The sequence below is a fragment of the Mytilus trossulus genome, chromosome 13 (genome assembly GCF_036588685.1).
Source record: "Mytilus trossulus isolate FHL-02 chromosome 13, PNRI_Mtr1.1.1.hap1, whole genome shotgun sequence".
NCBI lineage: Eukaryota > Metazoa > Mollusca > Bivalvia > Mytilida > Mytilidae > Mytilus > Mytilus trossulus.
The window spans coordinates 2,109,273-2,129,824 of NC_086385.1; the positions used below are offsets into that span (position 1 = coordinate 2,109,273).

The window sequence follows — 20,552 nt, forward strand, 5'->3', positions numbered from 1 at the left end:
TCGTAAAAAGGGACGAAAATACTTAAGAAACTATTATGTCACAAAACAAACTGGCAACGCCATGTAAAAAATCAAAAGACAAACAACAGTTACAAAACACTAACATATCTGTCCATAGTCATTTACATATATTTTTTTATTACAGTCTCACTGACGGTTACCTCAGCACATGTAGAATCGAAAAGGGTGCTTCTTCCTGAATATTGCTCATGCATAAATCAAATATAGCTATTGTTTAAACTGTTATGGATTTCTTTTACAGGATCAACAACAGTTACGTCAGCAGATTTAGACTTGACATTGATCGTTTGTCTACTACGTAACATACCTCCATTGGTGACAGAACCTTCAACTGGATTTGATAATTTACCTCCTCCTCATGACAAAAGCGACGGAGCAAACATTGCACGCTTGAAATATTATAAAAACTTTCTTGTGTCACATTCAAAGGATGGTACATTACCTAATGCAGACTTTGTGAGAATCTGGAGTGAATTGGAACAGGTATTTATATCTGACTACTGTAAAACAAATAAAACTAAGAGCATCTGTGGCACGTGAGAAGCAGGGTTATTTATTATACATATGCACATGCATGGCTTTATAATACATGTAATATGTGGATAACTATATATTGGCATTGTACAAGGTCGTGTTTTTGATCGATGTATTTGTGCTTTGTATCCTTCTGATAAGTTAAGACCTTTTCGACTGTCATATTCCTGACCGTGTGTTTGCCTGTAGGCATGATAATCTTCAAAATTATTTTAGATAGGTTAAAAATGTAAGAAGCAAAAGCAATCAGCAATTGAGAATCCGCACAAGTTGTAATGGGACCAAAACAAATTGATAATACTGAAAGGGATTATTGCCCTTAAATAAAAATCGTTTGACATATTATTATATGTTTGAAGCATTGAACTCAATATCGATATATGTAGATATAGGAAGATGTGGTGTGAGTGCCAATGAGACAACTCTCCATCCAAATAACAATTTAAAAATTAAACCATTATGTGTATATCATGATACAATTTAGTTGTAAATCGTTCTTTTTTTCAGGCCATTACGGGTCTTGATAATTCACTTGCTACTGCTGCGAGTTTGAAAGATGCAAAAACAAAGATGCTGGATAACTCGATGGTACAAATGTTGTCAACCCAAATGCAACTTGTCACGAAAGTTTATAATTTTGAAGAAGAGTTGAAACACATTTCTTCACATATTGACAAAGATGTACAAGAAAAGAAGCAACTAAAACAGATAACAGAAACTCTTGATGATAAAATGAAAAATAAAGAAGATAGTTTTGAAATGGAGTATAAAAAATGTAAAGAAAATGTAGATAGGTTATCCGAACGACTGGATACTAGGGAAGGACAAATGTATGAAAGAGTTGAAAGTATTGAAAAATATTTAGAGGATTTACAGAAATTACAACAATCTCTAGATTTACAATTCACTCGAATCAAAACCATTGCCATAGAAAGTAAGAAAGAAAAAGAAGACTTTGTAAAGGATGTGCAGTCATTGTGCAGTCTTATTCAAGTTGATATCACCAAACACGAAGTAAGAATAGCAGCACTTGAGAACAGTTCTGGAACTCTTCAGGAAATACAGAGAGACGTTGACAGCCTGAAAAGGAAATTAGGTATCTTTATATGTTCATAATTATAAATTAACTGTTAACAAAACTTTGAATTTTTTAAATACTAAGGCTTTTTTACCTCAGGAATAGATGACCTTAGCTGTATTTCACAAAAGTTTTAGGAATGTTTAGTCCTCAATGATCTTCAACTTCGTACTTCATTTGGTCTTTTTAATATTGTTTATATTCGAGCGTCACTGATGAGTCTTTTGTAGACGAAACGCGCGTCTGGTATCCAGGTATCTATGATGAGTTTATTCATAAATTCAACGAGATATATTCGTATACATGCACACTTTTGAATAAGACACAACAGAGCTAAAACTCTAAAACTTACCAACAGTCAATGTGAAATCATAATGCTTTTGTCTTCACATATCCTGTTATATTTTTTGTTTATGAATCATCAAGTACTGAAGTGTTTCTAATAGTTGATTTCGAGTAAGATCGAAGAAGAACAAAATTTTAAAAGGCCCAATTTGTGCCAAAATTTTACATTAATTTCAGGTGACGTTTTATTTTAAGACCATATTATCATTTGAATAATATTTGTAAATATAATACCAAATGTCTAAAAAAGAAACATCAGCAAATTAAAGATAAGAAAAAAATGATTGGATATGTAGCAGTTTGACAAACACTAATTTTGAAGCTTTATATTTCCTCAACAAAAATTCGTAATTGAAACGTTCAGCTGATTTACAGAGTTGTCTCTCTGTATAGTTATGTACCACCTTATGACACAGGCACGTTATATCGTCAATCAATTCGGGATAAAGTGTCGATTTAAGAAGTCTATATCCATAAACTGTGTTGGGGCAGTTGGTTGTAATGAAGGAGTCCTCAAAGTTCTTGTAAAGTAAACAATGAAGAGTGTTACACATACAACTTAAGAAATATTTCTGTGAATTAAGATTTTATTGAAACTTGATAATAAAGACATATTTTGTTATTTCTAATTTATTCTGATAGTCAATGTGTATTCTTGAACTCACTTGACAATCAAAACGTGTGTTTTTGTGAGGTCATTTTTTTAACTTTGATTCATAGAAATTTTGGTCAAGAAATATTGGACATAAAAGAGCCTCATTGATCTTACTCATTTGTTGTAATAATTCAGTTAAAAAAATATTGTGTAAAACATTTGTTATTGTTAAGATTTTATTGATCTTAAGTTGAAAATGAAATTCGTTAACTGTAAACCAATTAATTTCAGTTTTTCAATTTAGGAATACAATAAGAAGATGAGGTATGATTGGCAACAACTACCAACTGAGTCAAAATAATTATAATTTAGCAAATATAATTAGGTCACTGTATGACATTCCACAATAAGGAAATCCACACCCTATAGTCAGCTAAAAAAGGTTGGAAGAAAAATTCAACTGAAAAAACTAATGACTTCATCTTTGACAAAACAATTTATATAAATAAAACACTAGATATAAAACATAACAAACAAACAAAGACATAACGATAGCACTGAAGAAGAGGGGGATCAATATAGTACATTGACAGAACTTCTTATCTCTACAACAAATAAAATTGAGAATGGAAATGGGGAATGTGCCAAAGAGACAACAACCTGACCATAGAAAAAAACAAAAAGCAGAAGGTCACCAACAGGTCTTCAATGTAGCGAGAAATTCCCGCACCCAGAGGTAATCTTATTTAAAACTAGTGCTTAATTAGAACTAAAGACAGAAAAGATAGAATAAACATAAACAGTGTGATCTATGTCAACTTGAATAACTGAATTATTTTTCAGATACCTTGAAAGGAGAAATAAAAAAACAAGTTGAAGATCATATTCCACCACATATTCAAGGTATGCATAATTGTAGTTTACTTTAAGTCTCTATTCTCAAAAATCACACTAGCACATCAGTTGTTATATATGTTTGTATAAAATTTATAACAGATAGCTAGTGCTCTACATAGATATAAACTGGTACATAGATAATGGAGTAGAACATATTGAAAACAGCACTTTTAATAATTTCATGCATTTGTAGCTCCTTTCTGGATTTACCCTTGTAACATGTGTAAGGAACACTCAAAGCCAAAGATGTATAACATGTATACAGACCGAAACAGTTTATGAGAACAATAGCCCTTATCTTTCTTGCAACTTGTATATTATTGATGAAGGTTTTCTGCTGTATCCGTTTCACTTTTTTGAAGTAACCTACTGTATATGCTATAATATACAATTCCGTAATCGAAAAAAAACCAAACAGTTTATAAAATACAAATTTTACTACACCAGATACAGAACCTTACATTAGCAAAATCTGGACATGGTATCAGAGCTTTACGTGTTAGATATATATATTTGATAATTAAAGACCAACTCCCCTGAACTTGACTTTTGCATGTATTTAGCTGCTTTTTTTTTAAATTGAATTAAATTGAAGTTATTACAGGATTTTATTTTTGTCAACCTCCTAGGCTTAAACAAGTACTTTTTTGCTGTCATTTAGTTCATCTTACCACTACACTACACAGTGTTCACAGGAAATTTAAAGTATTAGAAGTCTACTGCAGCACTCAGAAAGCTAAAAAAAATACATAATCCAGCTTCTTTTCTTTGGAAATGTAAGATGATCAGCTTTTGTTGCAAATTCCTTGATTTGAAGCAGATGTGTGAGGAAATAATACCTCAGTCAACTTGTTTTTCATTGACATACAAACAAAGGGGTTCTCAACGTTCATACGACATTACCATGTATTAGCAAACAATTCGGAACAATGTTTTGTTACTCCTATTTCAGATATCATAACAATTTTTAAGGACATTTTGAGATTGTGTTTCGATACAGTTTGTAGGCTGCGAATAAACCAATATTAAGTAAAATTGAGAATGGAAACGGGGAATGTGTCAAAGAAACAGAAAACAGCCAAAGGCCACCAATGGGTCTTCAATACAGCAAGAAAATCCCGCATCCGGAAGGCGTGCTTCAGAAGGCCCCTAAACAAAAAAGAATACTACATGTACAAGTTCAGTGATGATGGACGTCATACTAAAACTCCACTCCTAAATATATAAAAGAAACTAAAATTGCAAATTATACAAGACCAACAGAGGCAAGAGGGTCCTGACTTGGGACAGGTGCAAAATGCGGCAGGGTTGAACATTCTTTACTTATTTTCACAGAATCTGTTTTTATATATCTGCAAAAAAAAAATTCTGTTGTATAATGCTATGATGTCGCTGTCGTCGTCCGAAGACATTTGGTTTCCAGACAATAACTGTTGTTAAAGTGAATGGGTCTCTTTCAAATTTTACCAGAAGGTTTAATACCACAAGAAAAAGGTTGGAATTGATTATGGAGGTTATGGTACCAACAGTTTAGTAATTAGGGGCCAGAAACAAGCCATTTTTTAAGGAGAACATAGGAACTCTACATGCTCTATTTTTTTTCATTGTTCTTTTATCAATGTTTATGTGATAAGGTCATGCAGTAGTTTCTATTTTATAACAAGTTATCTACAGCTTGAAAGGGTATTGCATCATTTGGTGATGTGGCGTTTATCAAAAGTCAATCAAGCAAAAGGTTCTATCAAATCACCTTAAGTAAGAACCCCAAAAATATTGTTTATACACAAATTTGTCAGCAATCCATTGACACAAATAGCATAGATTATATTGATCTTTTACCTAGCTGGTTGGTTTTAGTAACAGGTAAATCAGGGACGATAATTTAATATTAGGACTGAGGAAGGGGCATGGAAATTTGTAAATGAATATCCAGGCCTATATCTTCAGTTCATGGTCAAAATTAAATTTACAAATCAGACATCAGCTTGTACAATTTCTTTTCTTTGCAGCTCACCATGAACAAGAAATAGGAGAATGGGAGCAAGACCAAACTACCTTTTTGGAAACCAGAGCAACACGTCACATACTCGAGTCTCTACCCTCACATAACTGTATTGTTGTGACAGGAAGCTCGGGCTGCGGTAAATCTTCAAACATACATCAAGCTGCCTTACACTTACGTGACAGTTTTGGATATGAGATAATACCAGTGTTAACAGGACCATCAGACATTATGAATTATCATAATGAAAACAAAAAACAAGTGTTTGTTGTAGATGACATCTGTGGGAAGGAAACAATAAACACACAAACATTACAGACGTGGAGAGATTATTCAGAAAAAATTGAGAAAATATTTAAAGTTGCTGACAAAGATGTTGCAGGTAAAAATGATGAAACGGTTTTAAAAGTATCAAGTCCAAAACTACTGCTGTCTTGTAGACTGCATATATATAAAGAAGCTCAGTTTCAACGTATTTCATTATTCACAAAAAAAGAATGCAATTTATTATCTCCCGAGTTGTGTCTGCTGGAAGCTGAAAGAATTCATATGCTGCACAAGTATCTTCCTTATGACATAATTGACAATATAAAACAAGTCACAGAGAACGTTGATTACTTTCCCTTGCTTTGTAAATTGTCAAAAGACAAAACATCTGAGGAAGTGAAGAAACTGTTTACAGTTCCTTTAATCAGTATTAAACAGAACATAAACAACATTATTCATGAAAACAAAGAACAATTTTGTGTTCTTGTTCTGTGTATCATTTTTAATGAAGGATTTGATACAGATTGGCTCAAATTAGGATCAGTTTCAGAAAGGAAGAACATGGAATTGGATAAACTTGAGTACATTGTTAAAGAATTTGATATAGACTTAAGCAAACAGAAGCATAGAAATTCTTTAAAAGCTTGCTTTTCAACATTAAATGGCACCTACTTAAAACTGAGAGGAACAGAGTATAGAATGATACATGACAAAATATATAAAATGGCAGCTGTAATCTGTGGACAACACCTTACAGAATGTTTTATCAAATATGCTCCAGCTATATTTATTCGGGATAGTTTTATCTTTGAATCTGTAACGGATGTCCATGAAAATGATAATTTAATTGTATTATTAAAAGACGAAGAAGAAGATTATTTTGAACGACTGTTATGTGACTTAACACGGCATGCTATTATAAGTACATTCAATAATTACCAGTTAATTCATAAGACATTTAGAGATAAGTTAATAAGCTTTTTAAAGAGGAGAAATGATGCAAACACAGTATTAACAAAGCTTGATACAGAAGGTTGCAAAACAATCGAATATGGTGATCAAGAATATCCGTATGACACACACTATTATACAACACCTTTAATAGAATCATCAATAAGGGGTTACTTTGATATTGTTGAATTTCTGATTGTTAATGTTAAATGTGATGTGAATAAAACAGACGAAAGAGGCAATTCTCCTATACATAAGGCATCTGAAAGAGGACATACAGCTGTAGCTAAACTATTATTAGAGAACAATGCTGATGTATCTCAATGTAACAACTATAAAATGTCTGCATTGTGGGCAGCCTGTGCAGGAGGACATAAAGATACAGTAGAACTGTTACTTCAGAACAATGCTGATGTCAATCAGTGTGGTATGTATGGAACACCTCCGTTGTATATGGCCTGTACAGGAGGACATAAAGATACAGTAGAACTGTTACTTCAGAACAATGCTGATGTCAATCAATGTGGTAAGGATGGAACACCTCTGTTGTATATGGCCTGTACAGGAGGACATAAAGATACAGTAGAACTGTTTCTTCAGAACAATGCTGATGTCAATCAGTGTGGTAAGGATGGAACACCTCCGTTGTATATGGCCTGTACAGGAGGACATAAAGATACAGTAGAACTGTTACTTCAGAACAATGCTGATGTCAATCAATGTGGTAAGGATGGAACACCTCTGTTGTATTTGGCCTGTGCATGTGGACATAAAGATACAGTAGAACTTTTACTTCAGACCAATGCTGATGTCAATCAATGTGATAAGGATGGACAATCTCCATTGTATTTGGCCTGTGCATGTGGACATAAAGATACAGTAGAACTTTTACTTCAGAACAATGCTGATGTCAATCAGTGTAATGAGGATGGAATATCTCCATTGTATATGGCCTGTGCAGGAGGATATAAAGATACCGTAGAACTGTTACTTCAGAACAATGCTGATGTCAATCAGTGTGGTAAGGATGGAACACCTCCGTTGTATATGGCCTGTGAAGGAGGACATAAAGATACAGTAGAACTGTTACTTCAGAACAATGCTGATGTCAATCAGTGTGGTAAGGATGGAACACCTCCTTTGTATATGGCCTGTGAAGGAGGACATAAAGATACAGTAGAACTGTTACTTCAGAACAATGCTGATGTCAATCAGTGTGGTAAGGATGGAATATCTCCATTGTATGTGGCCTGTGCATGGGGACATAGAGATACAGTAGAACTGTTACTTCAGAACAATGCTGATGTCAAACAATGTAATAAGTATGGAATGTCTCCGTTGTGTGTGGCCTGTGCAGGAGGATATAAAGATACAGTAGAACTGTTACTTCAGAACAATGCTGATGTCATTCAATGTGGTAAGGATGGAACATCTTCGTTGTATAAGGCCTGTGCAGGAGGACATAAAGATACAGTAGAACTGTTACTTCAGAACAATGCTGATGTCAATCAGTGTAATAAGGTTGGAATATCTCCATTGTATAAGGCCTGTGCAGGAGGACATACAGATACAGTAGAACTGTTACTTCAGAACAATGCTGATGTCAATCAGTGTGATGAGGATGGAATATCTCCGTTGTATAAGGCCTGTGCAGGAGGACATAAAGATACAGTAGAACTGTTACTTCAGAACAATGCTGATGTCAATCAATGTGGTAAGGATGGAACACCTCCGTTGTATATGGCCTGTGCATGGGGACATAGAGATACAGTAGAACTGTTACTTCAGAACAATGCTGATGTCAATCAGTGTAATGAGGATGGAATATCTCCGTTGTATGTGGCCTGTGAAGGAGGACATAAAGATACAGTAGAACTGTTACTTCAGAACAATGCTGATGTCAATCAATGTGGTAAGGCTGGAACACCTCCGTTGTATATGGCCTGTGCATGGGGACATAGAGATACAGTAGAACTGTTACTTCAGAACAATGCTGATGTCAATCAGTGTAATGAGGATGGAATATCTCCGTTGTATGTGGCCTGTGAAGGAGGACATAAAGATACAGTAGAACTGTTACTTCAGAACAATGCTGATGTCAATCAATGTGGTAAGGATGGAACACCTCCGTTGTATATGGCCTGTGCATGGGGACATAGAGATACAGTAGAACTGTTACTTCAGAACAATGCTGATGTCAATCAGTGTAATAAGGTTGGAATATCTCCGTTGTATAAGGCCTGTGCAGGAGGACATAAAGATACAGTAGAACTGTTACTTCAGAACAATGCTGATGTCAATCAATGTGGTAAGGATTGAACATCTTCGTTGTATGTGGCCTGTGCAGGAGGACTTAGAGATACAGTAGAACTGTTACTTCAGAACAATGCTAATGTCAATCAGTGTAATAAGGTTGGAATATCTCCATTGTATAAGGCCTGTGCAGGAGGACATAAAGATACAGTAGAACTGTTACTTCAGAACAATGCTGATGTCAATCAGTGTGATGAGGATGGAATATCTCCGTTGTATAAGGCCTGTGCAGGAGGACATAAAGATACAGTAGAACTGTTACTTCAGAACAATGCTGATGTCAATCAGTGTAATAAGGTTGGAATATCTCCATTGTATAAGGCCTGTGCAGGAGGACATAAAGATACAGTAGAACTGTTACTTCAGAACAATGCTGATGTCAATCAGTGTGATGAGGATGGAATATCTCCGTTGTATAAGGCCTGTGCAGGAGGACATAAAGATATAGTAGAACTGTTACTTCAGAACAATGCTGATGTCAATCAATGTGGTAAGGATGGAACATCTTCGTTGTATGTGGCCTGTGCAGGTGGACTTAGAGATACAGTAGAACTGTTACTGCAGAACAATGCTGATGTCAATCAGTGTAATAAGGTTGGAATATCTCCGTTGTATAAGGCCTGTGCAGGAGGACATAAAGATACAGTAGAACTGTTACTTCAGAGAAATACTAATGTCAATCAGTGTGCCATTAATGGAGAGTCTCCATTGTATGTAGCCAGTGGCGTAGGATACAGAGATACAGTAAAACTGTTACTTCAGAACAATGCTGATGTCTCGAAGTGTAATGAGGATGGACAATCTCCATTGTTCGTTGCCTGTAAAGGAGGATTTAAAGATACAGTAGAACTGTTATTGCAGCGAAAGGCTGATGTCTCGCAGTGTAATACAAAGGGAGATTCTCCTCTACATGCGGTTTGTTCATTGGATTCCAATTTTCATCCATATTTCAATATATATTTTATGACACAATTTTCAAAGAGAATCATTGAAACTGTAAAACCATTACTTGCATGGAAAGCAGATGTCACATTGCGTAATAAGAATGGTCAGACACCACTTGATATTGCCCGTGCATCACACTATTGTGAGGAACTTATAAATCTTTTGGAGGAAACTATTCAACTAAAAGAATCTCAATTAAAGTAAACATTTCATGATTTGGAGTTTGAATTTTACAACGAAGACATATTGTTACATTATAATAATTGTATCACTATAAAGGAAGTCAATGTATGCATACATAATCCAGGTGTTACTCAAACCAGACATTATTTTTAATTAGTTATTCTGGTAATTAAAGGAATATACAACCAAAATTACTAACAAGATTTATCTCAGATTACAATATGTACAATAAATGCCTTGACAATATTTAGTAATTTCTATGTTCTCTTATGACATCGATTTTTTTTATTTTGCAAATTATATAATAACATGACTCAAATAAGTGATATATAAAAGAGCATTATTATTTCAACACAACTTGAAAAGATTATTTTGAACTTTGAACTTTATTTTATTTGATCACTACATACTTTCAATAAGAGGAATACAATATTTACATATACACAAACAATACACAACAATAGTGTGCATAATACAGGCAAATGAATTCATTATTATATAATCAATTCACAAAGAAGTTAACTCAGGCCATTATTGCATGGTGTGTATTTAATTGGTCAATATATGTATAGAGTTTATCTCTAATCTTCATTTTTTAAGGGCATTATTCTTTAATCATTTAACCCCATCCAAAACCCTCTTTTTAGCCTGTTCGTGTGTTCAATGCATGTAATTGGGCAGTGCATGTATGAAACATATGTTATTTGACAGTTTATGTAATTGATCAGTATATGTATGAAGTGTATGTTATTGGTATGTGTTTGTATGGAGTGTATGTATTTGGTCAGTATATGTATGAAATAAAATGTTATTATTTGGTTTATTATGAAGTTTACGTCATTGGTCATGGCATGTCTGTTATGTATATTTTCAACTTTTTAATGCATGGAGTGTATTTAGTTAGTATTTATATCCATGTAATGTGTGAACTTGTATTTATCACAATGGAAGGTATATGTGATTGTTTGGTTTATTTATGGAGTTTATGTCATAGGTCAATGTGTACATGGTATATGCAATAGAAAACTTTCGAGCTCGATGCGTCTCCGTAAAAAACTATGGTTTAAATACAGAACAAAAAATATTACTATTTTATCCTTCGCAGTGATGATCACTTAGACGCTTCCTGAACGTTTAAAGTGAAGAGATACAGGCAATCCCCTCTATTTAGTGAATGACGTCATAAATGCGCGCATAATTGACAAGTTTTTTTCAAATGATGGACAAACTCGAAAGTGGTCTATTGGTTATTTTTGTGTTTGTCTGGGGTTTTTTTGGGTGTATATTATTGGTCTGTTTTCTGCAGAGTGCAATTAACTTGTCATTAATAGTAAAGCTTATATGTCAATTGTCAGTATATTAATGGAGTGCATATCGTTGGTCAGTATACAGTATATGTATGGAAAGCGTGCTAGTTAGCTTTAAACAAGGTTCAATCCACCATGTTCTACTTAAGAAAATGGCTGTACAAAGTAAGGTGTATGACAGTTGTTATCCATTCGTTTAATGCATTAGATGTTTTGATTTTGCCATTTGATAAGGGACTTTCTGTTGTGAATTTTTCTTATTTTACTTTTAATAACAATTATTTTGTTTGCATATTGTTTTCTTCTAATCGACCTTCTGTAGGTTTATTGTGATATACTATCTTATCATGTTGTTTTTTAATGCACGCTTACTGTTATTATGGAATACACTATGATCTTTAATATGCACTCTTATTTGATTTTGTAACAAAAACTCATATCTTTGTATTGTTATAAACACTCATATAGATGTATTGTAATAAATGCTATATGTGCGTTGTAATTTACACATTAATTACATTGTATGAAATACTACGACATTGCGGTCAAGTATAAACCTTTTTTTTTTGTGTGCATTTGACGTAAATCCTGTAAAATGACACATAGTCTGCAATAATTGTATTTTGAGCAGTTTATGTTTTTTTTTGGAACAGGTTCTACTGTAATTGAATTCTACAACTTGCTCTACGCTATAAAATTTTGTTTGAATTCAATTTCATGTTTAAGTATATAAGAAATAACATGAACAAAGGTAATTTTCTTTATTCGGAAAATAAGAACCTCTTGCATGTCTTATTCTCGGTATATTTTAATCCTTGTTTGACCATGTATTGTCTAGTAAATAATTCACATTATAAGAAGAACTACTTATGTATTTGTTTGCTTAGTATGTATGTAAAAATCATTATTTATCATTTTAGGTACTGTTCATAAATGTTTGCTTCCTTTTAATATAAGTATCATGTATTTAATCAATATTTCTTTGAATCAATATTCAATGTCAATTTGACTTAAATTAACGTGATATGTTGTTGAATATAGTCATTGCCACACATGCATGAGTCTATAGGAAGAATTTCTGCTATTGGCAACACCTAAACATACGATTTCCTCCATCTCTCCCATGACGGTGAGAAAAAATAACTTGTTAGCTTCAAAAGTCTAAATGATGGTTTAACAGCAGAGAACTGCACAGACATATGAAGAGGTGTTAAACAGTTCTCGTGTCAAACAACAAATACACCTTAGGACATAAATAATGTTGTTGGTAATAAGTAATAATATATTCACTTAAAGGATGACTATTGTAACTTTATTTAGTTTATGTTAACCTCAATAATTTTTGCTAATACATTGTGTTAAATTTAGTGATGGCCATATTATGGAAATTTTTTTTTGTTTTAAAATTATTGATATCAATAGTTTTCTGATAATTTTTTTGATTCATAGTGCTCAATTGTTTTTTGTTGTTGTTTTTTCATATGTTTTTGCTGATATCCTCAGCAACACAAATAACGAACCACTTCTTTAAATGTATTATACATGTTATAGTTTCCAGATTTAAGCTTTTGCTAGAAAAATTATAAAAACGTTAGAATTATTAACTATTACCTTCAAATTAATGCACGTTTCGAACATACTTTTTTAGTTTCACTAGCGACAATTGGGGTTTCATAAAAAAACAAGAGTGATGAGTCATAAGATGGACATTTATAAAAGCTAAATTTAAAAAAAATTCGTATTCGATTAAGAAACTAAACATGTGTGTTGTTTTCTCAAGGGAAAGGATGAAATAAAACAAAAAGTTTAATGAGTAATTTTTTATAAAGTCAAATATTAATGGACGATTATTATGGAAGACAGCAATCTATAAGACTTCTGCATTAACGACTAAGATGCTTTGTATAGTTTCTGCCATGTAGAAATCCTGTTAAGAGCAGTACATGCATTTTAGCGGACACTTTCAATTGTTTGTGTTTTTGGTTGTGTTTTCTGTATTTGCATTGATAGTCATTTTATATCCATACAATGTTCTATTACATCTGTAGAATATAGTAAGTTAAATACAACTGTATTCTCCAACAAAGATTTTATAAACATGTATATTACTTTTTCTTTTTTGTTATTTTTCTTAAAATATAAGTATTTAACATAGCTGCTACATAACAATTCAAATTGTTTGTTTAGTCAGATCACTAAAACATGTCTTGTATTTACTGCTAGAAAAAAAACACTATGTTTAAATGTCACGTACAATCTTCACCTCAACTAAGAGAAAGACAGAGATTATTTTCCTGGTCTGCTAATCCATACAGCCAAGTATTCTATCTCTGTTTTGATTCACAATGTTGGTCTTTTTCATTTTTAGCTATGGGGTGGTCAGTTTATTTTCGATCTATGAGTTTGACTGTCCCTCTGGTATCTTTCGCCCCTTTTTTCTAATATTTTTATATGCACACAAATACATGTGGGTTTTTTAATTTAAATATATATCTGTTCTTTTTTAATCTCATTTACTCGTAAAGTGAAAGTTTCTTAAATATCTGTTTCTTTTGGAATCCAATTAATGTTTTATTATGCATTATATCACATACTGATGATAAAATTAGTCGTGAAAGTTGTGGATATGCCCATGGTTGAAAACCAAATTATAGTATGTACTTATATTCGTGTTTAATAAATAATATCCTACTTTTTATATGTGTAGATCCGTCATTGTTTTGACATTATACTAACACAGATTATGAAATAGAAAATTGAATAAATACATTTAAGTACAATTTAACTTTCTATGTATTGTTATTATTAGTAAATGATGAAAAATGCAAAACTGAAGGTAGATTACATCAATAAGACAGCAACTCGACTATTTCCCCAGACACGTTTTCAAATGATATTTTGCAGTTTACCTTAATAATCGACCATCATATGGATAGACTAGTTGAAATCACCAACATCTAGAAAGAAACATTGGTTAAATGCACATTACAGGCTTCTGGAGTATTCTACATTATTATGGCCCATGCGAAAGGCCTATAGTGATCAGTCTGTCCGTCCGACAGCAACAAATTGCGTCCGCTCTATAACAAGAGAACCAATATAATGTCATATTTAATACTTGACATGCATATTAACCAACATCAGACGGTGTGTCATCATGTTTGTAAAACTTCCTAGGTACAAGTTCAAAGTCAAAAACTGTCGCTTCAGTTAACAACCCCATGACAGCTGGTCATGTTATTACTGGTGCCTTGGCATCGTTACCAATGAACAACTAAGAGAGTTGTTAGCCAAGGGACCAAAATAAAGAATCCCCCAGCCCATCAACTAGAAAAAGAATTTCAAGTTACTGATTGATTCAGTTTAGGACTATGCAAGAACATTGGTAAAGCGCAAACCAGACTAACCAGAACTGAACACTTTGTCTGAATGGATCAAAGCTATTCTGTAACCTTTGTCGTTGTTTCAGCAGATAAAACCTCCAATAATATTGTCTTCATATGTAAAAAAACATTATTTGCAATGTCTCACAACAGAGCTTGGAATAAATAAAACTACTGGTAACCCTACATATACTCTAACATCATTTACCAAGGACGAATTATTACAAACAAAATGTTAAATGTAATGTGAATAACACAGACGAAAAATGCAGTTCCCCTTTATATACGGCATCTGAAAGAGGACATTCAGCTGTAGCTAAATATTCATTGGAGAGCAATGCTGATATATCTCAATGTAACAAATATAAAATATCACCATTGTGTGTTGCCTGTAAAGAAGGACATAAAGATATAGTAAAACTGTTACTTGAGAACAATGTGATGTGTGGGGTAAGTCACCATTACATACGGTCTGTATAGAGGACATACATATATAGTAGAATAAATACTAGAAAACAATGCTGATGTCAATTAGTGTAGTAAGTATAGTGGGTTACCATTGCAAGCGGCCTGTAAAGGAGGACATAAAGATACAGTAGAACTTTTTCTTCAGAACAATGCTGATGTCAATAAGTGTGATTACTACGGTAAGTCACCATTGTGTGTGGCCTGTAATGAAGGACATAAAGATAGAGTAGAACTGTTATTTGAGAACAATGCTGATGTCAATAAGTGTGAGGATGAGTATTGAAAATCACCATTGGATGTGGCCTGTACAGGAGGTCATACAAGTATAGTAGAACTGTTACTTAAGAACAATGCTGATGGCTCTCAGTGTGATAAGGATGGATGGTCACTGTCGCATGCGGCCTGTAAAGAAGGACATACATATACAATATAACTGTTACTGCAGAACAATGATGATGTCAATAAGTGTGATATCAATGGTATTTCACCATTGTATGTGGCCTGTTATAGAGGACATACAAGTATAGTTGAACTTTCACTTTAGAACAATGCTGATGTCAATAAGTGTGAGGATGAGTATGGAAAATCACCATTGTATGTGGCCTGTAAAAGAGGACATAAAGATATAGTAGAACTGTTACTGCAGAACAATGCTGATGGCTCTCAGTGTGATAAGGATGGATGGTCACTATCACATGCGGCCTGTAAAGAAGGACATACATATACAATATAACTGTTACTACAGAACAGTGTTGATGTCAATCAGTGTTATATCAATGGTATGTCACCATTGTATGTGGCCTTTAAAGGAGGTCATACAAGTATAGTAGAATTGTTACTGCAGAAAGACGCTGACGTCAATCAGTGTGATAGGGATGGATGTTCTCCATTGTATGTTGGATGTGCAGGAGTGCATAAAGGTATAGTAGCACTATTACTGAAGAACGATGCTGAGGTCAATCTGTCTGATGAGATTGATTGTTCTCCATTGTATGCGGCCTGTAGAGGAGGACATACAGATATTGTAGAACTGTTACTACAAAACAAGGCTGCTGTCAATCAGTGTAACGAGTGGTCAATCTCCATTGTTTGGCCTGTCAAGAATCACATAGAGAAACAGTAGAACTGTTACTGCAGAACAAGGCTGATATCAATCAGTGTGATGTGGAGGGTAGATCTCCATTGTTTGCCGCCTGTAAAGGAAGATACACATTTATACTGGAAAGATTACTACAGAACAACATAGATGTATCTCAGTACTCTGTTACTGGGATGTCTCCATTTTATAAAACATGTTAAATAGAAAATAAAGACATAGCAAAACTGTTACTGACGAATAAGTATAACAAGGCTGAAGTCAATCAGTGTGATCTGAATGGCGAGTCTCCATTGTTTGCTGCCTGTAGAAGAGGACAGAATGAAACAGTAGAACTGGTACTTCAGAAAAAAGCGTATGTCAATCAGTGTAATAGTAAGGAAGAAACACTCTTACATGCGGTTTGTTCATATCATCACCACTTGCAATCATTTAACAGAAAAGATAGAGTGGAACCAGTTTAAAAGATACATTGAAACTGTTGAAATATTACTTGCTTGGAAGGCAGATGTTAAAATGTTAAATAGGAATGGCCAGACACCACTTGATATTGTCCGTGAATCACTCGTGAATTGTTGAACTTTAAGAATCTTAATTAAAGTAAACTTTTCATCGATTTGAATTTTATGAGGAAAATATCGTAATAATGTTAGAATTATTTCACAATAACAGTCAATGAATGAACTCATAATCCAGATGTAACTTTAACCAGACATATTTTTTTTTAATTTGTTATTCAGATAATTTAAAGGAATATACAACAAAAATAACTAACAAGATTTATCTAAAATAACAATAAATGCATAGACAAGATTTTTCTAAGATTACAATAAATGCCTGGACAAGATTTATCTAAGATTATAATAAATGACTGGGTAAGATTTAATAATTTATATATGTGAAAAGTGTATGTAATTGATCATTATATGTATAGGTCTATGTAAATTGATAGTATATGTAAGGAGTGCATGTAATTGATCAGTATATGTATAGGTCTATTTAAATTATCAGTTGATGTATAATTCTATGTTAATTGTCGGTGTATGTATGAAGTGTATGTAATTGATCAATGTATGTATAGGTCTATGTAAATTGTCGGTTTATGTATAAAGAGTATGTTATTGATCAGTGTATGTATATGTAAATGTTAATTGTTGGTATATGTTGGAGTGTATGTAATTGGTCAGTATATGTAAAGGTTTATGTAAATTATCGGTTTATGTATGGAGTGCATGTATTTGGTCAGTATATGTAAAGGTCTATGTAAATTATCGGTTTATGTATGAAGTGCATGTATTTGGTCAGTTTATGTATAGGTCTATGTAAATTATCGGTTTATGTATGGAGTGTATGTATATGGTCAGTATATGTATAGGTGGTAAATTGTCTTTGTAAATTATCGGTTTATGTATGGAGTGCATGTATTTGGTCATATTATGTATAGGTCTATGTAAATTATCGGTTTATGTATGGAGTGTATGTATTTGGTCAGTATATGTATAGGTCTATGTAAATTATCGGTTTATGTATGGAGTGTATGTATTTGGTCAGTTTATGTATAGGTCTATGTAAATTATCGGTTTATGTATGAAGTGTATGTATTTGGTCAGTATACGTATAGGTCTATGTAAATTATCGGTTTATGTATGGAGTGTATGTATTAGGTCAGTATATGTATAGGTCTATGTAAATTGTCGGTTTATGTATGGAGTGTATGTATTTGGTAAGTTTATGTATAGGTCTATGTAAATTATCGGTTTATGTATGAAGTGTATGTATTTGGTCAGTATATGTATAGGTCTATGTAAATTATCGGTTTATGTATAGAGTGTATGTAATTGTCCAGTATATGTAAAGGTCTATGTAAATTGTTGGTGTATGTATTGAGTGTATGTAATTGGTCAGTATATGTAAAGGTCTATGTAAATTATCGGTTTATGTATAGAGTGTATGTAATTGGTCAGTATATTTATAGGTCTATGTAAATTGTTGGTGTATGTATTGAGTGTATGTAATTGGTCAGTATATTTATAGGTCTATGTAAATTGTTGGTGTATGTATTGAGTGTATGTAATTGGTCAGTATATGTATAGGTCTATGTAAATTGTTGGTGTATGTATGGAGTGTATGTAATTGGTCAGTATATGTATAGGTCTATGTAAATTGTTGGTGTATGTATGGAGTGTATGTAATTGGTCAGTATATATATGGCTCTATGTTAATTGTTGGTTTATGTATGGAGTGTATGTAATTGGTCAGTATATGTATAGGTCTATGTAAATTGATGGTGTATGTATGGAGTGTATGTATTTGGTCAGTTTATGTAAAGGTCTATGTAAATTGTTGGCGTATGTAAGGAGTGTATGTAATTGGTCAGTATATGTATATAGCTATGTAAATTATCGGTTTATGTATGGAGTACATGTAATTGTTCAGTATATGTAAAGGTCTATGTAGATTATCAGTTTATGTATGGAGTGTATGTAATTGGTCAGTATATTTGAAGGTCTATGTAAATTATCGGTTTAGGTATGGAGTGCATGTATTTGTTCAGTATATGTTTAGGTCTATGTAAATTATCGGTTTTTGTATGGAGTGCATGTATTAGGTCAGTATATGTATAGGTCTATGTAAATTGTCGATTTATGTATGGATTGCATGTATTAGGTCAGTATATGTAATTGGTCAGTATACGTATAGGTCTATGTAAATTATCAGTTTATGTATGGAGTGCATGTAATGGGTCAGCATATGTATAGGTCTATGTAAATTATCGGTTTATGTATGGAATGCATGTAATTAGTCAGTATATGTAAAGGTCTATGTAAATTATCGGTTTATGTACGGAGTGCATGTAATGGGTCAGCATATGTATAGGTCTATGTAAATTATCGGTTTATGTATGGAATGCATGTAATTAGTCAGTATATGTAATTAGTCAGTATACGTATAGGTCTATGTAAATTATCGGTTTATGTACGGAGTGCATGTAATGGGTCAGCATATGTATAGGTTTATGTAAATTATCGGTTGATGTATGGAATGCATGTAATTAGTCAGTATATGTAATTGGTCAGTATACGTATAGGTCTATGTAAATTATCAGTTTATGTATGGAGTGTATGTAATTGGTCAGTATATGTAAAGGTTTATGTAAATTATCGGTTTATGTATGGAGTGCATGTATTTGTTCAGTATATGTTAAGGTCTATGTAAATTATCGGTTTTTGTATGGAGTGCATGTATTAGGTCAGTATATGTATAGGTCTATGTAAATTGTCGGTTTATGTATGGATTGCATGTATTAGGTCAGTATATGTAATTGGTCAGTATACGTATAGGTCTATGTAAATTATCAGTTTATGTATGGAGTGCATGTAATGGGTCAGCATATGTATAGGTCTATGTAAATTATCGGTTTATGTACGGAGTGCATGTAATGGGTCAGCATATGTATAGGTCTATGTAAATTATCGGTTTATGTATGGAATGCATGTATTAGGTCAGTATATGTATAGGTTTATGTAAATTATCGGTTGATGTATGGAATGCATGTAATTAGTCAGTATATGTAATTGGTCAGTATACGTATAGGTCTATGTAAATTATCAGTTTATGTATGGAGTGTATGTAATTGGTCAGTATATGTAAAGGTTTATGTAAATTATCGGTTTATGTATGGAGTGCATGTATTTGGTCAGTATATGTAAAGGTCTATGTAAATTATCGGTTTATGTATGGAATGCATGTAATTGGTCAGTATATGTAAAGGTCTATGTAAATTATCGGTTTATGTATGGAATGCATGTAATTAGTCAGTATATGTAAAGGTCTATGTAAATTATCGGTTTATGTATGGAATGCATGTAATTAGTCAGTATATGTATAGGTCTATGTAAATTATCGGTTTATGTATGGAATGCATGTAATTAGTCAGTATATGTAAAGGTGTATGTAAATTATCGGTTTATGTATGGAATGCATGTAATTAGTCAGTATATGTAAAGGTCTATGTAAATTATCGGTTTATGTATGGAGTGTATGTAATTGGTCAGCATATGTATAGGTCTATGTACATTGTTGGTTTATGTATGGAATGCATGTAATTAGTCAGTATATGTAAAGGTGTATGTAAATTATCGGTTTATGTATGGAATGCATGTATTT

The 20,552-nt window shown here is 32.9% G+C and overlaps 2 protein-coding genes across 2 annotated transcripts; both read left to right on the plus strand.

Moving 5' to 3' along the window:
- Positions 1 to 1,401: 1,401 nt before the first annotated feature.
- On the plus strand, positions 1,402 to 11,195 carry LOC134695108 (serine/threonine-protein phosphatase 6 regulatory ankyrin repeat subunit B-like). Its single transcript, XM_063556300.1, has 4 exons — positions 1,402 to 1,651; positions 3,417 to 3,476; positions 5,480 to 8,985; positions 9,073 to 11,195. The coding sequence occupies exons 3-4, from the start codon at positions 5,704 to 5,706 to the stop codon at positions 10,150 to 10,152; spliced, it is 4,362 nt and encodes a 1,453-aa protein (XP_063412370.1). The 5' UTR covers positions 1,402 to 1,651; positions 3,417 to 3,476; positions 5,480 to 5,703; the 3' UTR covers positions 10,153 to 11,195.
- A 395-nt stretch (positions 11,196 to 11,590) lies between these two features.
- On the plus strand, positions 11,591 to 16,022 carry LOC134695309 (cortactin-binding protein 2-like). Its single transcript, XM_063556535.1, has 3 exons — positions 11,591 to 11,603; positions 15,081 to 15,271; positions 15,834 to 16,022. Exons 1-3 carry the CDS (start codon positions 11,591 to 11,593, stop codon positions 16,020 to 16,022), a joined length of 393 nt encoding a protein of 130 aa, XP_063412605.1.
- The last annotated feature ends 4,530 nt before the right edge of the window (positions 16,023 to 20,552 follow it).